General features: G+C 45.6%; 1 protein-coding gene across 6 annotated transcripts in view; it reads left to right on the forward strand.

The window, feature by feature from the left end:
* fbn2a (fibrillin 2a) overlaps positions 1 to 22,171 on the forward strand; it is a 183,268-nt gene that overhangs the window by 53,273 nt on the left and 107,824 nt on the right. For all 6 annotated transcript variants that reach the window (XM_079600824.1, XM_079600826.1, XM_079600827.1 and 3 more), the window contains exons 24-32: positions 8,172 to 8,399; positions 8,529 to 8,654; positions 9,006 to 9,134; positions 10,282 to 10,407; positions 10,598 to 10,723; positions 18,174 to 18,296; positions 18,614 to 18,739; positions 19,038 to 19,163; positions 19,299 to 19,421. In XM_079600824.1, the coding sequence (XP_079456950.1) occupies positions 8,172 to 8,399; positions 8,529 to 8,654; positions 9,006 to 9,134; positions 10,282 to 10,407; positions 10,598 to 10,723; positions 18,174 to 18,296; positions 18,614 to 18,739; positions 19,038 to 19,163; positions 19,299 to 19,421 (1,233 nt within the window). The remainder of the gene's footprint in view (positions 1 to 8,171; positions 8,400 to 8,528; positions 8,655 to 9,005; positions 9,135 to 10,281; positions 10,408 to 10,597; positions 10,724 to 18,173; positions 18,297 to 18,613; positions 18,740 to 19,037; positions 19,164 to 19,298; positions 19,422 to 22,171) is intronic.

Raw genomic sequence — 22,171 nt, forward strand, 5'->3', positions numbered from 1 at the left:
GAAAAGGATCTACCGCCAGCAGTCGATTTTGATATTCTAGGTATTATTAACTGGCCGGAGTTTTGAGATCGCAGTAGACGTGAAGGACTATAATGCGTTAAGAGCTCGCTCAAGTACTGCGAAGCTAAACCATTTAGTGCTTTGTAAGTGATCAGCAATATTTTAAAGTTTATACAATGTTTAATAGGCAGCCAATGCAGTGTTGACAGAACGGGGCTAATATGGTCATACTTCCTGGTTCTAGTAAGAACTCGAGCTGCTGCGTTTTGAACTAGCTGTAGTTTGTTTATTAAGCGTGCAGGGCAACCACCCAGTAGAGCATTACAATAATCTAGCCTTGAGGTCATGAACGCATGAACTAATTGTTCTGCATTTGTCAATGAGAGCATATGGCGTAATTTAGATATATTTTTAAGATGGAAGAAAGCGGTTTTACAGATACTAGACACATGACTTTCAAATGAAAGATTGGTATCAAAGAGCACACCCAGGTTCCTAACCGACGACGAAGACTTAACAGAGCAGCCATCAAGTGTTAGACAGTACTCTAGGTTATTACGTGTGGAAGTTTTTTGTCCAATAATTAGAATCTCTGTTTTTTCTGAATTTAGTAGTAGGAAATTACTAGTCATCCAATTTTTTATATCAGCTATGCATTCCGTTAATTTTGTGAATTAAAGGATAGCAGAGTTCACACCACAGCTATAACGATAACGGCACAGAGAAACGATATCGGTGGAATTACTTTTAGAACTATTTTCTCCTGCTAAAGAATGATAAAAACATTGACAGCCAATCAGAATCCATCCTGCTGTATCGAGCTGGAGCAATTGAACGGCTCACATCAGAGGGTTATCTTCCAGAGCGTTGTGGTTGGACGTGACAGATCCTGTTGTAATACAAGTGTACTTGCTGCCTCGGCTTGTGAAGAAGCTGTTGCTGTTTGTGTTGTCTAAGCAGTGTTTAGACCGGCCGCTCCAGCTTGCTGGAGGACTGTACTCCGTATTCTTCCTGCCACCGAGTCAGCTTTAAGGTCTGCTTAAAGCTCGCGCCATAAAATGTGGTGTTGCACAAATGCTTGTGGCAATCAAATTGAAAGGAAAGCCTTGCCCCGCGTTTGTAACACCTGCTTAGGATTGGGGCGTTGCAGGACCCAGTCGCATGCTTGGACTGCGTTCGTTTTGACTTGTGAATATTCTAGAAGCGATGTGAGTCACTCCAGGTGAAGCTGGACCTGAGTTTCCCTGGTTCGGACCCTCTCCTTCCCGAATTATTCACGGGGTAAGAGGATGAGGCTCAAGCAACTGAGAGGGATGCACATCTGACTTTGTGATGAGAACTGCAAGGTCTACTAAGCAGGCTGTGGGTCCTATGGGCTGATGAAAGCAGCGCAAAGACATCTGTAGTTGAACTTGTCTAGAACAATGAATAAGGATCACCTATTGTTTCTTAAAGGGATAGTTCACTTTGAAATTAAATGTTGGTATGTTTTAGCTTACCTGAAGTCCATCCAAGATGTAGGTGTCTTTGTCTCCGCAGTAGTTTCAATTTTGATATTTTTAGGTCAAACCGTTCTTGTCTGTCAGTCATATAATGCAGGTATACAGGTACTGTCTCCAAAAGCATGCAGAGATGTCTCTAATAGCATGCAGAGAAAAGTCCAAATTACACAATTCCCCATCGTAAGTGCACATTGATGGCCTAAGACACGAAACAAGCGGTTTGTGTGATAAAACGAACAGTATTTATATTGTTTTTACCTCTTTTACACAACCACATCCAGGCGATCTGTTTACTTGTCTGCGCAAGCGCCGTAGAGCGCCGGAAGGCTCCGGAAGTGATCTCTCGCGCGTGTACGTCACTCATTGTTTACACCAGAACCTATGCACAGAACAGAGATTGTAGGTAGGACGGCTAATAGAAATGGTTCTAGTTTGCTTTTATCTTGGATGTTTACACCGATGTAAAAAAAATACATTTACGTAAGCTTGCGCGAACTCATCCGGGAGTTCATCCGCAAACTCATTCCGGCGCTCTACGCCACTTGCGCAGACTAAGTAAACAGATCGCCTGGACGTGGTTGTGTACAAGAGATAAAAACGATATAAATACTGTTCGTGTTATCACACAAACCGCTTGTTTTGTGTCTTAGGCCATCAATGTGCACTTACGATGGGGAATTTTCAAATTTGGACTTTTCTCTGGATGCTATTAGAGACATCGCTGCATGCTTTTGGAGACAGTACCTGTATACCTGCATTATATGACTGACAGACAAGAACGGTTTTACCTAAAAGTATCAAAATTGAAACTACTGCGGAGACAAAGACACCTACATCTTGGATGGACTTCAGGTAAGCTAAAACATACCAAAATTTAATTTCAAAGTGAACTATCCCTTTAATGCACCTATGTCGTCCCTAAATGGGCTTTTTGGATCAGTTGTAGAAAACATGCAATCCTGCTCCGAGTCCAGAAAAAAAAGCGCTTTTAATTGCCTTTTGCCCCCCAGGGAAGCACAGCCGTCACCAGCTGCCCTCTCGTTTTACCTCAGCTGCACAGGATTATAATCGGTGACAGCTTTGCTGGGCACCCAGTAGGAGACCTGACCCAAACCAACCGGCCATTCAGCGGAAAATCCTCCTTACACCACAGAGCAGTAAGCCCTCCATGCACTGTCAAGCAACCCATCCTGAACCAAATTCAGGTCACTTCATGGCTGAATGAAGCATTTATACCAAGAGACCCTAGTGCCGATGCATTTTTACCCTTCCAACTATCTCCTTTCTATCCTACGCCAGAGGCTACATGCCCTGTGTCCTGTACCCGCTCTGCACATCTATCTAGACAGAACTAGTGATTTATGACAGTCAGCAATTATTTGTGTGTTTTGTTGAGCCAGTGAATGGACATGGCTGTCTTAGCAGAGGTTGTCACACTGGATAGTCGAAGCGATCTCACTGGCATACCAATGCCTATTCCACCAGGGCCATAGCATCGCCATGGATGCTATTTAAGGGAGTTTTGGGGAAGGAAATTTGGACAGCAACTAGCTGGGCCTATCATAATTTCTTGAAACACTACAGATGTGATGCCGCTGTACCTAATACTTTGCATGCTGTTCTGCGAGCGAGGATGCCGTTATCAGAATCAGCCAAGTAAGAATACTAATGTGAGGGCATTGCGGGCTGTTTAAAACTCCAGTGGAGTGGTTTGCGTCGAGCGACTTGTCTGAAAGAGAATGCAACCCTTATTTTAGCAGGGAAACTTCACCACAGGTAGCCCAAGTCCCAAGAGCAGGACAGGCACCTAGAGTTCAGGAAATCCACTAACATAGTCACCACTATGTCCCAGTAAAATGCTTAGAATCCGGAGTAAATCCTCTTTGGAGCAGAGGAATCCGGAGTAAATCCTCTATGGAGCAGAGGAATCTGGAGTAAATCCTCTATGGAGCAAAGAAGTCCGGAGTAAATCCTCTATGGAGCAGAGGAATCCGGAGTAAATCCTCTATGGAACAGAGGAGTCCGGAGTAAATCCTCTATGGAGCAGAGGAATCCGGAGTAATACCTCTAGGGAGCAGAGGAATCCGGAGTAAATCCTCTATGGAGCAGAGGAATCCGGAGTAATACCTCTAGGGAGCAGAGGAATCCGGAGTAAATCCTCTATGGAGCAGAGGAATCTGGAGTAAATCCTCTTTGGAGCAGAGAAGTCCGGAGTAAATCCTCTATGGAGCAGAGGAATCCGGAGTAAATCCTCTATGGAGCAGAGGAGTCCGGAGTAAATCCTCTATGGAGCAGAGGAATCCGGAGTAAATCCTCTATGTAGCAGAGGAATCCGGAGTAAATCCTCTATGGAGCAGAGGAATCCGGAGTAAACCTCTATGGAGCAGAGGAATCCGGAGTAAATCCTCTATGTAGCAGAGGAGTCCGGAGTAAATCCTCTATGGAGCAGAGGAATCCGGAGTAATACCTCTAGGGAGCAGAGGAATCCGGAGTAAACCTCTATGGAGCAGAGGAGTCCGGAGTAAATCCTCCATGGAGCAGAGGAATCCGGAGTAATACCTCTATGGAGCAGAGGAATCCGGAGTAAACCTCTATGGAGCAGAGGAATCCGGAGTAAATCCTCTATGGAGCAGAGGAATCCGGAGTAAATCCTCTATGTAGCAGAGGAATCTGGAGTAATACCTCTATGTAGCAGAGGAATCTGGTATAAATCCTCTATGTAGCAGAGGAATCCGGAGTAAAACCTCTATGTAGCAGAGGAATGCGGAGTAAATCCTCTATGTAGCAGAGGAATCCGGTGTAAATCCTCTATGTAGCAGAGGAATCCGGAGTAAAACCTCTCTGGAGCAGAGGAATCTGGAGTAAATCCTCTATGTAGCAGAGGAATCCGGAGTAAATCCTCTATGGAGCAGAGGAATCCGGAGTAAATCCTCTATGTAGCAGAGGAATCCGAAGTAAATCCTCTATGGAGCCAAGGAATCTGGAGTATGGAGCAGAGGAATCCAGAGTAAAACCTCTATGGAACAGAGGAATCTGGAGTAAAACCTCTATGGAGCAGAGGAATCCAGAGTAAAACCTCTATGGATCAGAGGAATCTGGAGTAAAACCTCTATGGATCAGAGGAATCTGGAGTAAAACCTCTATGGAGCAGAGGAATCCAGTGTAACTCCTCTATGGAGCAGAGGAATCCAGAGTAAAACCTCTATGGAGCAGAGGAATCTGGAGTAAAACCTCTATGGAGCAGAGGAATCTGGAGTAAAACCTCTATGGAGCAGAGGAATCCAGAGTAAAACCTCTATGGAGCAGAGGAATCCAGAGTAAAACCTCTATGGAGCAGAGGAATCTGGAGTAAAACCTCTATGGAGCAGAAGAATCTGGAGTAAACCTCTATGGAGCAGAGGAATCCAGAGTAAAACCTCTATGGAGCAGAGGAATCCAGAGTAAAACCTCTATGGAGCAGAGGAATCTGGAGTAAACCTCTATGGAGCAGAGGAATCCAGAGTAAATCCTCTATGGAGCAGAGGAATCCGGAGTAAAACCTCTATGGAGCAGAGGAATCCAGAGTAAAACCTCTTTGGAGCAGAGGAATCCAGAGTAAAACCTCTATGGAGCAGAGGAATCCAGAGTAAAACCTCTATTGAGCAGAGGAATCTGGAGTAAACCTCTATGGAGCAGAGGAATCCAGAGTAAAACCTCTATGGAGCAGAGGAATCTGGAGTAAATCCTCTATGGAGCAGAGGAATCCGGAGTAAAACCTCTATGGAGCAGAGGAATCTGGAGTAAATCCTCTATGGAGCAGAGGAATCTGGAGTAAATCCTCTATGGAGCAGAGGAATCCGGAGTAAAACCTCTATGGAGCAGAGGAATCTGGAGTAAATCCTCTATGGAGCAGAGGAATCCGGAGTAAAACCTCTATGGAGCAGAGGAATCTGGAGTAAATCCTCTATGGAGCAGAGGAATCTGGAGTAAAACCTCTATGGAGCAGAGGAATCCAGAGTAAAACCTCTATGGAGCAGAGGATTCCAGCGTAAAACCTCTATGGAGCAGAGGAATCTGGAGTAAATCCTCTATGTAGCAGAGGAATCCGGAGTAAATCCTCTATGGAGCAGAGGAATCCAGAGTAAAACCTCTATGGAGCAGAGGAATCCAGAGTAAAACCTCTATGGAGCAGAGGAATCTGGAGTAAACCTCTATGGAGCAGAGGAATCTGGAGTAAACCTCTATGGAGCAGAGGAATCTGGAGTAAATCCTCTATGGAGCAGAGGAATCCGGAGTAAAACCTCTATGGAGCAGAGGAATCCGGAGTATGGAGCAGAGGAATCTGGAGTATGGAGCAGAGGAATCCGGAGTAAATCTTCTATGGAGCAGAGGAATCCGGAGTAAAAACTCACAGAAATGAAAGCTTTAGCGTAAGTTCTGCCGGGAAGACTCAATTGTTGTGTCACTTATTATCTTCTCATCCATCCAATCACGTTTTAATACTAGAAGTATAAAAGACCCGTACTTACACTTGTCTGAGTTTGCAGATGCTGACGCTTCACTCACCTCCATCCACCCCACCACCACCAAGATGATTTCTTCCCTCCACCAACAAGATGGGTTCCTCCGTCTATCCTCCCTATCACCATAGGATTTCCCCTTCAACCTCCCCACCACCACCAGGATGGTCCCTTCCAATACCGCATAGGGGGTCGGCTGCGCCCCCGCCATCTTCAGGCGGGAAATGCTGAATCCGAAATGCTGGGGCCTACGCCAAAGAACTTTATTGCATATGTGCTTGCTGGGCTGTAAATGAATGCATAATTGTCGAGTATCTATTCTCCCGAGTCTTTTTGGTGGAACTCGTTACAGAAAGCAACCCTAACATAGGGGTAACATAACATAAATAAAGTGTTTTAAGACGAGATTTAAAAGTCACTAGTGTATTTGCTTCCCTGATGTCGGCCGGGAGAGAATTCCAGAGCTTAGGAGCATAGACAGAAAATGCTCGGTCACCCCACTTATGAAGCCGTGTCTTTGGAACAACCAAAAGACCACTCTGTGAGGAGCGCAGATTGCGACGTGGTGTGTAGGGGATTAATAAGTTAGTCAAATACTGAGGTGCCAGATTGTGCAGAGATTTATAGGCCAGCAAAAGGATTTTAAAATCAATACGGTACCTAACAGGTAGCCAGTGCAGGGACTCCAAGATTATATGGTCCCTGGCCCTGGCCCTGACCCCAGATAGTACTCTATTAGACCCTATTTGGCTTACGTAGCTTTTTTATGCAGGGCGCCTCAGGCCTGTCTCACTGCCATATGTCTCGGCTCTACCCACCAGACACTGGGCACAGACACATTCCCTCGAGAGCCGAATGCCCTCACTCTCCGCTGGCATGGCGGTAGCCTTTAAGAGGATGCAAGGAAGAGATGGCTCGCAAGCAACTCATCGGCCGAGGCGTCCTTGCCGATTACTCCTCACACAGCCCCTCCACACACGGATAGTTTGCTCCCTGGGAGACAATAAACCAGCTGCATACAGATACTCCATTATCTCGACACCCCAGTGTGGAGATCTAGGAAAAATAAAAGTCTCACAGACGGAAACGGAGGTGGCGGATTAAAAATAACACTCGCCTTAACTCGAAAGAATTGACTCTATTTTATGAGCAAGCTTACAGATCCAAAAATGGGATTTGAGAGCAATGAAGCTATCAGGAGAAGCCCAGAAGGGGAAAACTCCCTCTCCCTCCACCTCAAATCCCCATGGTCGATCCCGCCGGAGCTTCCTACTGCAGATGCATCGATATATGAGTGCATCCGACTCCCTCGAGAGCAGAACGTGCAAATGCTAGATTCTCCAGCAAGAACAGAGCTTCTAACCACGAATCATCTCTGTGAGCTCAACCCACTCCCTTGAGCTGAACACGCTCTGTGCAAACACTGGATTCTTCCCAGAGAGAGATAATCAAGCTAGGAAATCAAGCAATGCATCACAATGAGCGCAGCTGCAGATCCCCCCGAACGTGCTCCGTCTGCTCTCCTGCAGACCAAACATCTGATGACGTCCAACGCTGGCACCCTTTATACGCAGGGCTCTGTGGGGTGGTTTATGTATTGCCTTCAGCCAATCAAGATTGGCGTGTTTCACACGTGCTTCAGACGCGTTCCCATAGCGTCAACACTATATGCAGTGTTGAGTTCCCTGGAAGGGTTATACCAGGCAAGTTTAGTTCTGTTTATCAATGTTTATATGTGAATAAAATCCTAAATTAAATCTGTTCGTCATGTAAAACATCCCTGTCACTTCAGAAGACTGTAATTATTCAACCATTCAATGCATATGGATTACTTTTACGGTGTCTTGATAAAGTTTTTGAAGCTTGACTTTTTTTTTGCATGAACTTTCAAAAATATCAATATAATATATGAACAAAAGTCTTATGGGTTTTGAACGACAACAATGAGGGTGAGTAAATGATGAGTTTTCAATTTTGAGTGAAGGATCCCTTTAATCTCTAACATGTCTTTGACTGTGTCGTGTTAATAAGGACTGGGCTGGGCATGATGGCATGTACTGTAGACACATCAGCCACTAGTGATTGTGCTGTACTGTTCATGCCTTACTTTATCTGTGCTGTGATTTAAAACAATCATCACCAAATGATGGGAAGTGTTTTTTCTCTCCAGATGTTCGCTCTGAGCCCTGTTTCCTGAGCTACGATGAAGACGTGTGTACGCAGCCGGCGCCGGGCCGGTTCCGCATGGACATGTGTTGCTGTACGGTGGGGTCGGCCTGGGGCAGCGACTGTGACGTATGCCCTGAGCCTGGCACACGGCAGTTTGACGCTCTGTGCCCGCGAGGACCAGGCTTCGCCAACACAGGAGACGTGCTCACCGGCAGAGCTGCTTATAAAGGTCAAATAAATATATGTGCTCTTGAGGGTTTAGCTCTCACTGTTATGTCTGTTCTTATAACGTTCATATATGCTGTTTAAAGTTCATGTTGTTTAAATAATGAAGTTTATGATATTCCCTCTTTGGCAGAAATAAATGAGTGTAAAGTGTTCCAAAGCCTCTGTACTCATGGGAAGTGCCGGAACACCATTGGAAGCTTCAGATGCCGCTGTGACAGTGGGTTTGCACTGGATACCAATGAGCAGAACTGCACAGGTGATACTGGGAGAAGACTTAAAAGACAATCATTTCCATCAGAAAAGTTTGACTGGAGAAATTTCTTAATGTTTTTCTTGAGTTGCATTCTTCAAAAAAGTATGTGCTGCTTTATATGACCCAAATATATTAGCCAAAGATATAAACTGGTGTATATGAATATTTTCATGTTACATAATTTTCAGATAAATTTTGAGTTTCTGGAATTCAGCTGAAAATAATAAAGTACTTAATGTGTTTCTCTGAGTCTACAAGATCTGTGTGTGTGTGTGTGTGTGTGTGTGTGTGTGTGTGTGTGTGTGTGTGTGTGTGTGTGTGTGTGTGTGTGTGTGTGTGTGTGTGTGTTCACAGATATTGACGAGTGCAAGATCTCTCCTGATGTCTGTGGTCAGGGCACGTGTGTGAACACACTGGGCAGTTTTCAATGCGACTGTTTCTCCGGCTACGAGAGTGGAGTAATGATGATGAAGAACTGCATGGGTGAGTGATAGTATGCCTCATTGAATTTGATTTACTCTGCTAAGCTTTCCATGTTAATACATTAAACGGATCATAACATGGCTTTTTTATACATTGTATATTGCTTGAGGTTCATTAATGTTAATGTCCCCCAAAATAGTTATCTATTTGCAAAACATGATTATTTTCCACCATCATTCTGAGCCTGTTATGAGGATGAGGATGAACCCAAGCGCAGACAGGATGCTTCACACACACAGTTTATTAACAGACAGAAAAATGGAAAAACAAAACCCACGAGGGGGGAAAACAAGGGCAAGACTGACGAGGGAAGACTAAACTAGACTAACACTTGACAAACTACACTATAAACTAACAACAGGAACAGGATCAGTAATTCACTAGACAAAACTCACAGGTAGGGATGGCTGACGCGAAACAGTCGTTCCGAAGCTTTGCGAGATCCCGAAGCGCAGATGTTTCGAAACACTGATTCGAAGCGTGAATCAAAACACCCATGTCACGTGACTATGGCCAAACGAAGCCTCGAAGTGTTTCACAAGTGTTTCATCAGGTGTGAGCCGCCGAATCAAGCCTGATGTATGAAATATGATACTCAACAAAAAGCACATTATTTTTCTTCCATAGTCTCAAAACAGTTTATATTATATGTGTACAGTGTATTTGCAAAGATGTTTTCTTTTCATCCTCATTTTGACCCTTTGTGAGAAATGGGCTTTCCTGTAGGCTTTCCTGTAGCTCAAACAGTAGAGCGTTGGCGCTAGCAACACCAAGGTCATAGGTTCGATTCCCAGGGAAAGCAAGAACTGACTAAAATGTGTACCTTGAATGCAATGTAAGTCGCTTTGGGTAAAAGCGTCTGCCAAATGCGTAAATGTAAATGCTCAGTTCTCCTATATCATACTATAACAATAAAAGCCTGTTGTAGCAATTATGACACCCAACAAAAAACATATACTTATATGTATTTATTAATACTTTGTCTAAAGGTCCTGTACAATGTGCTGTAAATAAAAAGTGAGTTGTTTTTGTAGCTTGGTTTCAACAAGTTATATGTTTGCAGTGTGGAGGTCTGACACTTCCAGTGTTTTAACTGTGTGTGTGTGTGTGTGTGTGTGTGTGTGTGTGTGTGTGTGTAATGCTGTAGATATTGACGAGTGTGAAAGAAACCCCTCACTGTGCATTGGAGGCACCTGTGAAAACACTGATGGCGGCTACAAGTGTGTGTGTCCAGCGGGCCATCGTGTGTCTGTGGACGGCAGTGCCTGTGAAGGTGAGACTATATCATATTCATATGTGCTGTCACATCTCACTCTGTTTTATCAGTAGAATAATGCTCATAACTATTTACCACTTCTCTATATTGATTACCGTACATCGATCACTTCTTAAATTTCACTGTTATGAACTAAATATATTTAGTTTGGTTCTGATTCTTCTGATGGATCTGTGTGTGTCTGCAGACGTGAACGAGTGTGATCTGAGCAGCACGTTGTGTCGTAACGGCAGGTGTGTGAATGTGGCGGGGACCTACCAGTGCTCCTGCAACTCTGGATACCAAACGACCCCTGATGGGAAAGGGTGCACAGGTCAGAACTCTACATCAGATCAGCCTTTAATGACCTTTAAAGCCTCAAACTCTGCATTGTATCAGTTCTGTAGGGGAATTTACTGTTAAAGACCCAATGACCAGATATGATGAATGAATACCAGGAGAATAGTTTGCAGTTTCATCAGCAGAAGTCAGCAAGGAGTTCCTACATTCACAAAACCACAGCAATTCGCCTTTGGCTAAGTCACGCCCTAGAATGTAGATTGACCAATCACAGCGCAGCCAAGAACGAGCTCCACAGAGGTCCGACACTTGTTCACAGCGCTCCATTGACTTTAACACAGGCGTCTCATATGTTTGGTCTCGGCAGGCTATTATCGTTGTAGTTTTATCAGAAATATGGCTAACCGTTGTGCCTGGGGTGTTTGTAACACAGATACACGTTTCCCAGAGAGGTTGAAGGGGGTGTCCGTTTTTTCCCTTCCCAAAACCGAAGTTAAATACTGACAAGTGTCGTCTTTGGATTAAACTGTGTGGACGTCCTCAGTCAGCGAAACCCCTCAAGATCAACAACACACTTTTGCTCTAAGATACATTTAGCTTTTAACCTTACTGTGAAGTTACACTAGTTAGACAGTTTTATACTGGTTTAGGTCATGATTTCGGTTCTCTGCCCTAATTGTTGATACGCTAGCACACGCTGCTAATAAATACAACTTTATACTCGCGTAGTCCGTTTGCTTTGTAATAACGATTATAGAAGTGAATAGAGACCCAGCTCTGCATGAACAGTGTTGCTCCTGATATTGTGAGTCCCAGTCTCCGTCTCCATTAGGATATGCGGTGGTTCATGTTTTAACTGTGACCGTTATGCTTTTGCCTGTATTTGGATGCCTTGTTGTTGCTTGCGTTTCTCCGGTATGTCTTGAATATAGCCTTCAAACGCACACTGAGCCCCTTTTGCCTACTTCTATCGGACACTTTATTTGCTGCTTTATAAAAGTTTGATAAAATCAGGAAGAGCCGTCACAGCATAAGCCATGTTTATACCAAACCAGAGCCCAGATGAAGTTGTTCCAGTTGTTCACACCACACCCACACACCCCACACACACACACACACACACACACACACACACACACACACACACACACACACACACACACACACACACACACACACACACACACACACACACACACACACACACACACACACACACACACACACACACACACACACACACACACACACACACACACACACACACACACACACACACACACACACACACACACACACACGATGGTTGAGCTCTGGCTCTAAACAAGACTTTCCCCAAAACACACACTGATAACATGTTCTTTCTCAGTAATTCCGACAGTTTTTATTTTTAGTTTTTCCGAGGGTTTGAAGATTTGTGAAGTAAATGCTTTAACTAAGAAGTGGTCAACAGGCTGAAGTGACCTTGAAGTGACTTGATTACACATAACTCTGTAATGATGAGTCACTAGATGTGGGATCCATTTGCAGGCTTTATTAGAATCAGGGTCAGACAGGCAAAGGTCAAACAACAGCGATGAAGGCAGAGAAGAGAATACACACAGTCAGAGTCCAGGAACAGGCAAAGGGTCGGGGCAGGCGGCGAAACAATCAAAGTCCAGGGTCCAGGCGGAGGGTATGGCAGGCAGGCGGCAGACAGCGAAAGATAAGGTCCAGATCAAGTTGTCACAGGTAATCAAACACGGGATATAACGCTCAGAATTGTTCACAGGGAAAGCAATACTGCGCACTGAGCATAGCAAGAGCTGTGCTTAAAAAACCCTGTTGACGAGGTCCAGCTGAACATGATGATCTGACGAGGTCCAGCTGAACATGATGATCAGCATCAGCCACGGGGCTGCTGGGACTTGTAGTGAACACAGGGAAATAGTTAGTACTCGGGCGAGAGCGCCCTCTGGCCGCCAGAGGAGGGAATCACGGAGTTCCTTCCTGTGACAGAACCCCCCCCCTGCGAGCGACTCCTGGCGCGAGGGGGCAGACGGCGTCGGGGTCTTCCCCGTGATCGGGGAGCGGGTCTGTTCGGGTGGATCTGATGAAAATCGGCTATGAGATTGAGATCCAGAATGTCCTCGGCATTGACCCAGGAACGTTCCTCTGGGCCGAATCCCTCCCAGTCGACCAGATACTGGAGAGTCCTACCCCGACGCCTGGAGTCCATTAGCTCTCGAACCTGGTACGCCTCCTCGCCCTCCACCATGATGGGCAGGGGGTTCTGGCCCCTGGGCACCTCCTCCCTCTCCTCGTCCGGCCCATTCGCAGGTTTGAGCAGCGATACATGAAAGGTAGGAGCAATGCGAAAGTGAGTGGGCAGGGCAAGGCGAAAAGAAACTGGTGTGATTTGTCTGGTAATTTTGTATGGTCCCACATACCTGGGACTGAGTTTCTTGCAGGGCAGCTGAAGGCGTAAGTCTCTTGTGGATAACCATACCCACTGGCCGGGGTGGTATTCAGGGCCAGGACGACGACGTCGATCTGCCTGCTCTCTTTGTCGGCGAATGGCGTGTTGAAGGTGCGTGTGGGCTTGGTTCCAGGTTTCCTCGCTGCGATGTAACCAGTCATTTACAGCTGGGACGTTCGTGGGTTCTCCGGACCAAGGAAAGAGAGGCGGTTGGAAGCCCAGGATGCACTGGAAAGGAGTCATTCCAGTACAGCGTTTTTGAATAGAATTCTGGGCATACTCGGCCCACATCAGGTAGCGGCTCCACTCACTCTGGTGCTGCTGACAGTATGATCGAAGGAACCGAGTTATTTCCTGGTTCAGCCTCTCGACTTGGCCATTGGACTGAGGGTGGTATCCAGATGTGAGGCTGACATTTACATTGAGTGTCTTGAAGAAAGCTGACCAGACCCGTGAGGTGAATTGGGGTCCCCGATCGGAGACAATGTCCTCCGGGAGCCCATAAAATCGGAAGACCAGGTTGCATAACTGTTCGGCGGTCTGAAAGGCGGTAGGGAGTTTGGGTAGAGGAATGAGGCGGCAGGCCTTGGAGAATCTGTCGATGACGGTGAGGATGGTGGTGAATCCATTGGAGATAGGTAGATCAGTAATAAAGTCTATTGCGATGTTTGACCAGGGCCGTTGAGGAACAGGAAGAGGCTGGAGGTTGGCGGGATGATTTCTGAGTGTTACAGGTGGTACATTTGCGGACGAAGGTGGTGGCATCCCGGGACAGGGAGGACCACCAAAAACGATTCTGCAGGAGCTGGATGGTGGCATTAATGCCGGGGTGACCAGAACTGGGCAAGGAGTGGACTAGTTCTAGAACTTGATTTCGAAAGGTTTCGGGGACATAGACCTTGTCGGGTGGACAGACCGAGGGAACTTCTGACTGGGAATTGGCTTGTTCAATCTCCGTCATTATGTCCCATTGGATAGGGGCAATTATGAGGCCGGGAGCTAGAATAGGTTCAGGAAGTTGGGGAGTATGGTCAGGGTCACTTTGTTTTGACAAGGCGTCGGCTTTGGTATTTTTAGATCCAGGGCGATAGGTAACCATGAAGTCGAAGCGTGTAAAGAAAAGGGACCAGCGTGCTTGCCTGTGATTGAGTCTCTTGGCCGTTCGTAAGTACTCTAAGTTCTTGTGATCGGTCAATACTGTGAACTGGTGTGTTGCTCCCTCCAACCAATGTCGCCACTCCTCAAACGCTGCTTTCATGGCTAGGAGCTCCCTGTCGCCAACGTCGTAGTTCCGTTCTGCAGCATTCAGTTTTCTGGAATAAAACGCACATGGGTATAACTTGGGGGGCGTGCCTAGTCGTTGAGATAAGATAGCCCCCAGGCCAGTGCTTGATGCGTCGACTTCGCCGATGAATGGTAATTCGGGATTGGGATGATGCAGGATGGGTGCCGAGGTGAAACGTTGCTTAAGCTGTTTGAAGGCTTGGTCGGCGGACTCTGACCACTGGAGACGGTGGGTACCTTTCTTTACCAGAGATGTAAGGGGATTGGCGACTGAACTGAAACTCCTGATGAAGCGCCGGTAAAAGTTGGCGAACCCCAGGAAGCGCTGCAGCTCCTTCAGAGTAGAGGGCTGGGGCCATTCAAGGACTGCGTTGACCTTGTTCTCATCCATGGCGACTCCCTCCGGACTGATGATATAACCCAGGAAAGTCGTGGAAGTTCGATGGAACTCGCATTTCTCGATTTTGGCATACAGTTGATGTCAAATGAGTCGTTCGAGGACAGCTCGGACATGGCGGACGTGGTCTGGAAGGGTATTTGAATAAATCAAGATGTCATCTATGTATACGATGACGGTCTTGTGCAGCATATCCCTGAATACATCGTTGATGAAGGACTGAAAGATAGATGGACTGTTCGACAGGCCGAAGGGCATGACCAGATACTCGTAGTGCCCGGTACTGGTAGAGAAGGCTGTCTTCCACTCATCCCCCTCTCTAATACGAATAAGATTGTAGGCACAACGCAAATCCAGCTTGGTATAGTACTTAGCGCTGCGGAGCAATTCCAAGGCTGAGGGTACCAGGGGGAGAGGATAGCGAAACTTGACTGTGAGGTCATTAAGAGCACGGTAGTCGATACATGGGCGCAGACCTCCATCTTTCTTCTGAACGAAGAAGAAGCCTGCAGACGCAGGAGACGTAGAGGGTCGGATGAAGCCCTTGGCTAGTTCCTCCTCAATATACTGCCTCATGGCTTCGGACTCAGGCTGTGAGAGAGGGAATATACGGCCCTTAGGTGGTGCAGAACCGGGCAGAAGGTCAATGGCGCAATCACTGGCACGATGAGGAGGAAGTTTGGAGGCTTTAGCTTTACTGAAGGCCTCCACCAAGTCATGATATTCGGGGGGAAGATCGTTCAGGGGAGTCTTCCCCTCCAGAATGGTGGCGGTTCGAATAGGCAGAAGAGTGACGTGGACGAGACATTCTGAATGACAAGGTTTGCTCCACTGAGCGATTTGGTTCTCCCTCCAGGAAACATGAGGATCGTGTCTGCGGAGCCAGGGTAAACCAAGAATGATGGGTGGATGAGGAGTGTGCAGGATGTAGAACTGGATCTTTTCGGTGTGTAGAACTCCCGTTTGCATGCGTAGCTCTTGTGTAAGGTGAGTTATCCGTCCGGAGCCCAGAGGACGCCCATCTATGGCTTCCACTGTCAAAGGAGAGGAGCAAGTGATTAGAGCTACTTGGTTCTGTCTGGCAAACTCTCTAGACATGAAATTTCCAGCTGCTCCGGAATCGAGTAGGGCCACAGTGGCAATTTGCTGGCTGTTGACAGTGATACTAATGGGTACTGTGACACACAGACTGGGATTTAGCGCGTCAATGTTCAGACTCACCGGTCTCGGGTTCTCGGAGCGTGGCCGTGCAGGACAGGATAAACGTAGATGTCCAGCTTGACCACAGTACAGACAGAGATGGTGAGCGACGCGGCGATCTCTCTCATCCGCGGACAAGTGATAGGAATTGACCTGCATGGGCTCAGGCTCGGCGGTGACGGCTGGAACGAAGGCTCGGGGACCACGGACAGTGCGGGCGCTCGCTCGTCGAGATCGGATGAGATTGTCGATCTGGATGGTCAGGTTGATAAATTGCCCGAAATCCCTCCCCTCATCACGACATGCCAGCTCAGATTGTAGTTCGTGATTCAATCCTCTTCTGAATATTACCTTGAGTGTGTCGTCCATCCACGATGTTTGAGCCGCGAGGGTGCGAAAAGCAAGAGCATACTCAGCCGCGGTCATCCTGCCTTGTGAGAGCTCAAGAAGATGATCGCCTGCACTCTTACCCTCCTTAGAATGCTCAAAGACTGCTCTGAATTGTTGGAGGAACACCTCGAAGGATGAGAAAGCTGAACCATCCCCTCCCCATACCGCCGTAATCCATTCTAGTGCCTTCCCGGTGAGTAGCGAACAGAAAAAGGCGATCTTGCCCGCCTCGGTGGTGTACAGCGAGGGTTGTTGGGTCAGGTACAGTGAACACTGAAGGATGAATCCCCTGCATTTCTCGGGATCACCATTGAACTTCTCGGGAAGCGCAAGACGGGGACTCACGTGGGATAATGTCTCTGGAGCAGGTGCACTGCCGGCGGGGGCTGGCGAGGTCCCGCCCTGTGGTGAAGGTGTTTGCATGTCCCGAATGGCTCTCACCAGTTCTTCCGTGAGCGTTGTGAGGCGATTCAGCTGGTGGTGATGAGCCGCGAGTTGATCTGCCTGGGCGGCGTAAGCTGCTGTCAGACTAGATATAGCCGCTGGATCGGGTTCAGGCGAAGTATTCTGTAATGATGAGTCACTAGATGTGGGATCCATTTGCAGGCTTTATTAGAATCAGGGTCAGACAGGCAAAGGTCAAACAACAGCGATGAAGGCAGAGAAGAGAATACACACAGTCAGAGTCCAGGAACAGGCAAAGGGTCGGGGCAGGCGGCGAAACAATCAAAGTCCAGGGTCCAGGCGGAGGGTATGGCAGGCAGGCGGCAGACAGCGAAAGATAAGGTCCAGATCAAGTTGTCACAGGTAATCAAACACGGGATATAACGCTCAGAATTGTTCACAGGGAAAGCAATACTGCGCACTGAGCATAGCAAGAGCTGTGCTTAAAAAACCCTGTTGACGAGGTCCAGCTGAACATGATGATCTGACGAGGTCCAGCTGAACATGATGATCAGCATCAGCCACGGGGCTGCTGGGACTTGTAGTGAACACAGGGAAATAGTTAGTACTCGGGCGAGAGCGCCCTCTGGCCGCCAGAGGAGGGAATCACGGAGTTCCTTCCTGTGACAAACTCATTACAACTCACTCATGTAGATATACATTGAAGCGGTGGCCAGTGGATTTGGGGATCGGACCCTTCAGTGGATTTACTGATGTTCAGTGTGTATGGAAACTGTAGATGCATTAATGAAAAGAGGAGTGTATGAAACCAGCGGTTACTCATTTACACTCACGGTTAAACATCAGTATGATTCTTTGAAGCAGTCTCTTATGCTCACCAAGGCTGCATTTATTTGATCAAAAATACTGCAAAAACAGGAATATTGTGAAATATTATTATTATAATGTAACTGTTGTCTATGTGACTATATTTTAAACTGTCATTTATTCCTGTGAACAAAGATGAATGTTCAGCATCATTACTCCAGTCTTCAGTGTCACATGATCCTTCAGACATCAGTATAATATGAGGATCTGATGCTCAAGAAACATTTATGATTATTATCAATGCTGAAAACTTATTATCAATGCTGAAAACTTATTATCAATGCTGAAAACTTATTATCAATGCTGAATGCATTGAATGCGCCCTTGCTGAATAAAAGAATGAATTTCTTGCAACAACAAAAAATCGTACTGACCGTAGTCTGTTGAACAGTAGTGTGAGTCGCTGTTGAATGTCCTACATCACTAACAAAGATGTGTGTGTGTGTGTGTGTGTGTGTGTGTGTGTGTGTGTTGTGTTCTCAGACATAGACGAGTGTACGATCGGGAACGGAGGATGTGAGCGGGACTGCAGTAACTCTGAGGGGAGTTACTCCTGCATCTGTGGTCAGGGTTACGCTCTGACACCGGACCAGCGCACATGTGCAGGTGCTCTACACACCTGACCCTTCTGTGTCTACAGCGGTCATTAATGTGCAAACACACCTGACCCAACACACCTGACCCTTCTGTGTCTACAGCGGTCATTAATGTGCAAACACACCTGACCCAACACACCTGACCCTTCTGTGTCTACAGCGGTCATTAATGTGCAAACACACCTGACCCAACACACCTGACCCTTCTGTGTCTACAGCGGTCATTAATGTGCAAACACAGCTGATCGAGTGGCGCATTAAATGCATGTTGTATGTCTAGTTGCACACATACTGTACGGACTCACCTCTCTTTCTTTCTCTGTCCAGATGTGAATGAGTGTGACGAGGATGCTGGCGTCTGTGAAGGCGGTCAGTGCACTAACTCTCCGGGAGCGTATCACTGCCTGTGTTATGAAGGATTCATGGCTTCTGCGGACGCGAGGACATGCTTCGGTATGATGCTCAGCTCTTACACAGGAATGTATTTTTAGAAGGAATGTTTTTGCTCTGTTTGTAATTCAACACACATCTTCTGCAGAGATCTTTTGCTTTGTGTGACGGAGAGTATGTGTTTGAAAATAAGACAACATCTGTTAATAACCCATGTTTTAAAAGTTAGCATTACAAGAATGTGACGCATATCTTCCCAGATGAATGAGTGTGTCTGTACGGGGTCTGTTTTGAATCTTGCATAGTCATCTGACAGAATGTGATTGTGTTTTTAGTCTGTCGGTGTGGGGTTTTGTTGTAGATGTGAATGAGTGTGAACTCAACAGCAACATCTGTGTGTTTGGGGAGTGTGAGAACACCGAGGGGTCATACGTCTGTCACTGTGAGATGGGTTACGCTGTGAAGAAGGGAACCTCGGGCTGCACCGGTGAGACCCGATCCAGAAAAACTCCTCAGACATGTGCAACCTATCACATATACACACTTCCAAACTGTGCTGTGCATTTATGCTCCTCGATGCACAGAGCATCGTAATAGTTGTTCATTGTAATCTCTGCTACAGATGTGAATGAGTGCGAGACGAACACGCATAACTGTGACACACACGCCGCCTGCATCAACACCGCTGGACGCTACCTCTGCTCCTGCTGGGCCGGCTGGGCCGGGGATGGAGTCCGATGTGCCGGTGCGTGTTATTCCTCATTTACTCTGTTACTGGGCTAGACTGGTGTGTAACCTGAATGTAACTTATCCATGTTGTTGATTATAATGCTAGCAGAATGCTTAAAACACTCTTACCTGTGTGTAAGCACTGTAAAGATTCAAAGAGTTTTATGGTCTTTTATGATGATGTTGTAATTTACACCTTACTACGTTTTCTCTATTTATTCTCTAAATCAGAAGTACACATAGCTTAATTTTGACCTTTTTATGGTTGTGCACAATTATTATAAGCTGAAACATTGTAAAGGTACATTGTGTAGGAGTTTCTCCAATCTAGCGGTGAAATTGTATTTTGCATTCAAAAGAATAGTGCTCTCTAGCTCCTCGTTTTTTCAAATGCATGTTGCAACTACGGTAGCCGTTATGTGGCAAGAAGCGATGACAACAATAGCCCTTCGTCGAGTTTAACTATACGTTACATGTTCTACTGTTATGCTGCCTATATAATGAAAAAAAAGCTTGTAATTTAGACCGTAGCATTGACTTACCCGTCGAGAAGAAGGCAGGAAACTTCAGAGTCCCTTTCAGAGTCTTTCTCCTTCATTAGCTCTTTCCAACTAAAGCTATCCCGTTATTTACCCTCGGTTTTTGAATTCGCCGGTCACGTTTCCTTTTAAATTAAATTTTGGCATTTCTCCTGTAGCTCGGCATAAGTATGATCCTGAATTATGAAGCAGTGCAACCTTTCAGATTTACCGGGGCAGTGACACGCATTACGCCTCTCTCCTCGTCCGCTTCAGTGTCAGTCACGTTACGTCGGCTCTGGACGAACACGCGTTTTGGAAACACGTTGAGGTAGCCGAGTGCTTTTTGTCCCTCTCTACTATTATAGTTTTTCAAGATGGAGGAACGACATGGAAGCCTCCGTGGAGTTGCTTGTCCCATGTAAATAAAGATAAGAAATTCTTCACTTACGAGGATAAGTCGGATCATTGGGAGAGGTAATTGTACACCATTGAGGACATATTTATGAATATAGACATTGATTTTAGCTAATAAAAAACTTAAACTACACAGTGTACCTTTAAAGAAAATCAATGTTATATAAAGTACCCTACATGACTTAAATTGAGAGACCTGAATGGGAAATGATTAGAGTAAAAGTTAAAGAAGCCCCTGAGAAAAATACTTCCAGTAAGTAGAAGTATTACAGAGGTAATAAAGCAGTAAAGTGAAGGGGTCTGAAGAAGTTCAAAGCACGTAAAGGGGACACGATCATGGTAGACCGAGAGGTATATTTCAGAGCATTCATTCACAAAACATCTGCATTCACCAAGAAACTGTGCAAAGAATGTGAAAGTGTTGCGAGGGACGCAAGGGGAAAAGCAAAAGCTTTGAAATATAATCTTTTCTGCAGTGTCTATTTACAGCAAGTGCAAACAGCCCACCTTGTTGGCAGAAGCTATATACAGTGACTTAAATACCTAATGAGTATTTAATAGTGAGAATAAAGTGTAGGGACAGGGACAGGTAATGTCCCAATAAAGCAGCATCCATCATGATTTAATCAATATAGTCATAAATATGTTTTCATTGGAGACTGTTTTTAACGTGCTACAATACACTGAGGTGCTAATAGCATCTGCCACTAAATATAAATCGCATCTAACAACTATTGACACTTTGTTCAAAGAAAATGCTGCAACTTTCACTTCATTGTACATTCCTCCAACATTCTTCATCATTTACCCCTCTTCGTTCCAAACCTGTTGGACTTCTTTCTTTCTAAAAGATATTTTAAAGATTGTTGGTTTTGGTGACCATTGTCTTCCATTGTATAAACAAAAAACAGTTTGACATTTCTCAAAATATATTCTTTTATTTTCCACAGAAGAAATAAATGCCTAGGAACAACATGAGGTTGTTTAAATGATGACAGAATTATGATTTTGGGTGAACTATCCCTTTTAATGTTAGTTCTTAAAACAGCACCAGGTACAACTTTTGATAAAAAAAAATGTGCTGTTCATGTAAATTAGCAGTACAACCCATTTAGGAAACGTATAAAAAAAAAAACCTTTTTACTTAACCATTAAACGTTGTTGTAAAATGTTACAGATTTTTTTCATAAATACATGTTTTCTAAACGTGTTCTACTGCTATGACCTGACAATGAACAACACATTTTTAAAATCAAAAGTTGTATCTGTTGACATTAGTTAATGTAAAGTAACAAGAACAAACAGCGAACGCCTGTCATTTCTCTCTTTCTCCTAGAAATAGATATTTATATTGAAGTATAATCTAAATGAATGATCTACACAATGCATACATGTAAAAAGAGCCGATCCAATCAGTGGTTCTTGGGGCGCTATTTTAACGATCTGAAACGCAAGTAACTTTGTGGGCGGATCCCGGCGCTGTTGCTATTATACCGGCGGGATAAACGACTCTTGCGCACGACGCAAATCTAAAATGTGTTGGTCTGAAGTCGCTTCATTACTCATAGATGTGGTTTGGGCGTAACGTGAAATAAACCAATCAGAGCGTCCTCTCACATTCCCTTTAAGAGCCGGCGCGCTTGTTCCACGGCGGATCGCTATTATAACGGCGGATTTGCCGTTACACACACACACAAAAATGAAAACTGCTGCGTCTGTTTAGATTAGAGAATCAAAGTGTGTGTGTTGTTCACACGCTACATAATGGCCAAGCACGCGCCCTTAAAATAGCATATGACTAACGCGCGGCGCCGCTGTCTTTAGACTCGGT

This window comes from Phoxinus phoxinus, assembly GCF_949152265.1.
Source record: "Phoxinus phoxinus genome assembly, chromosome: 23".
NCBI classification, from domain to species: domain Eukaryota; kingdom Metazoa; phylum Chordata; class Actinopteri; order Cypriniformes; family Leuciscidae; genus Phoxinus; species Phoxinus phoxinus.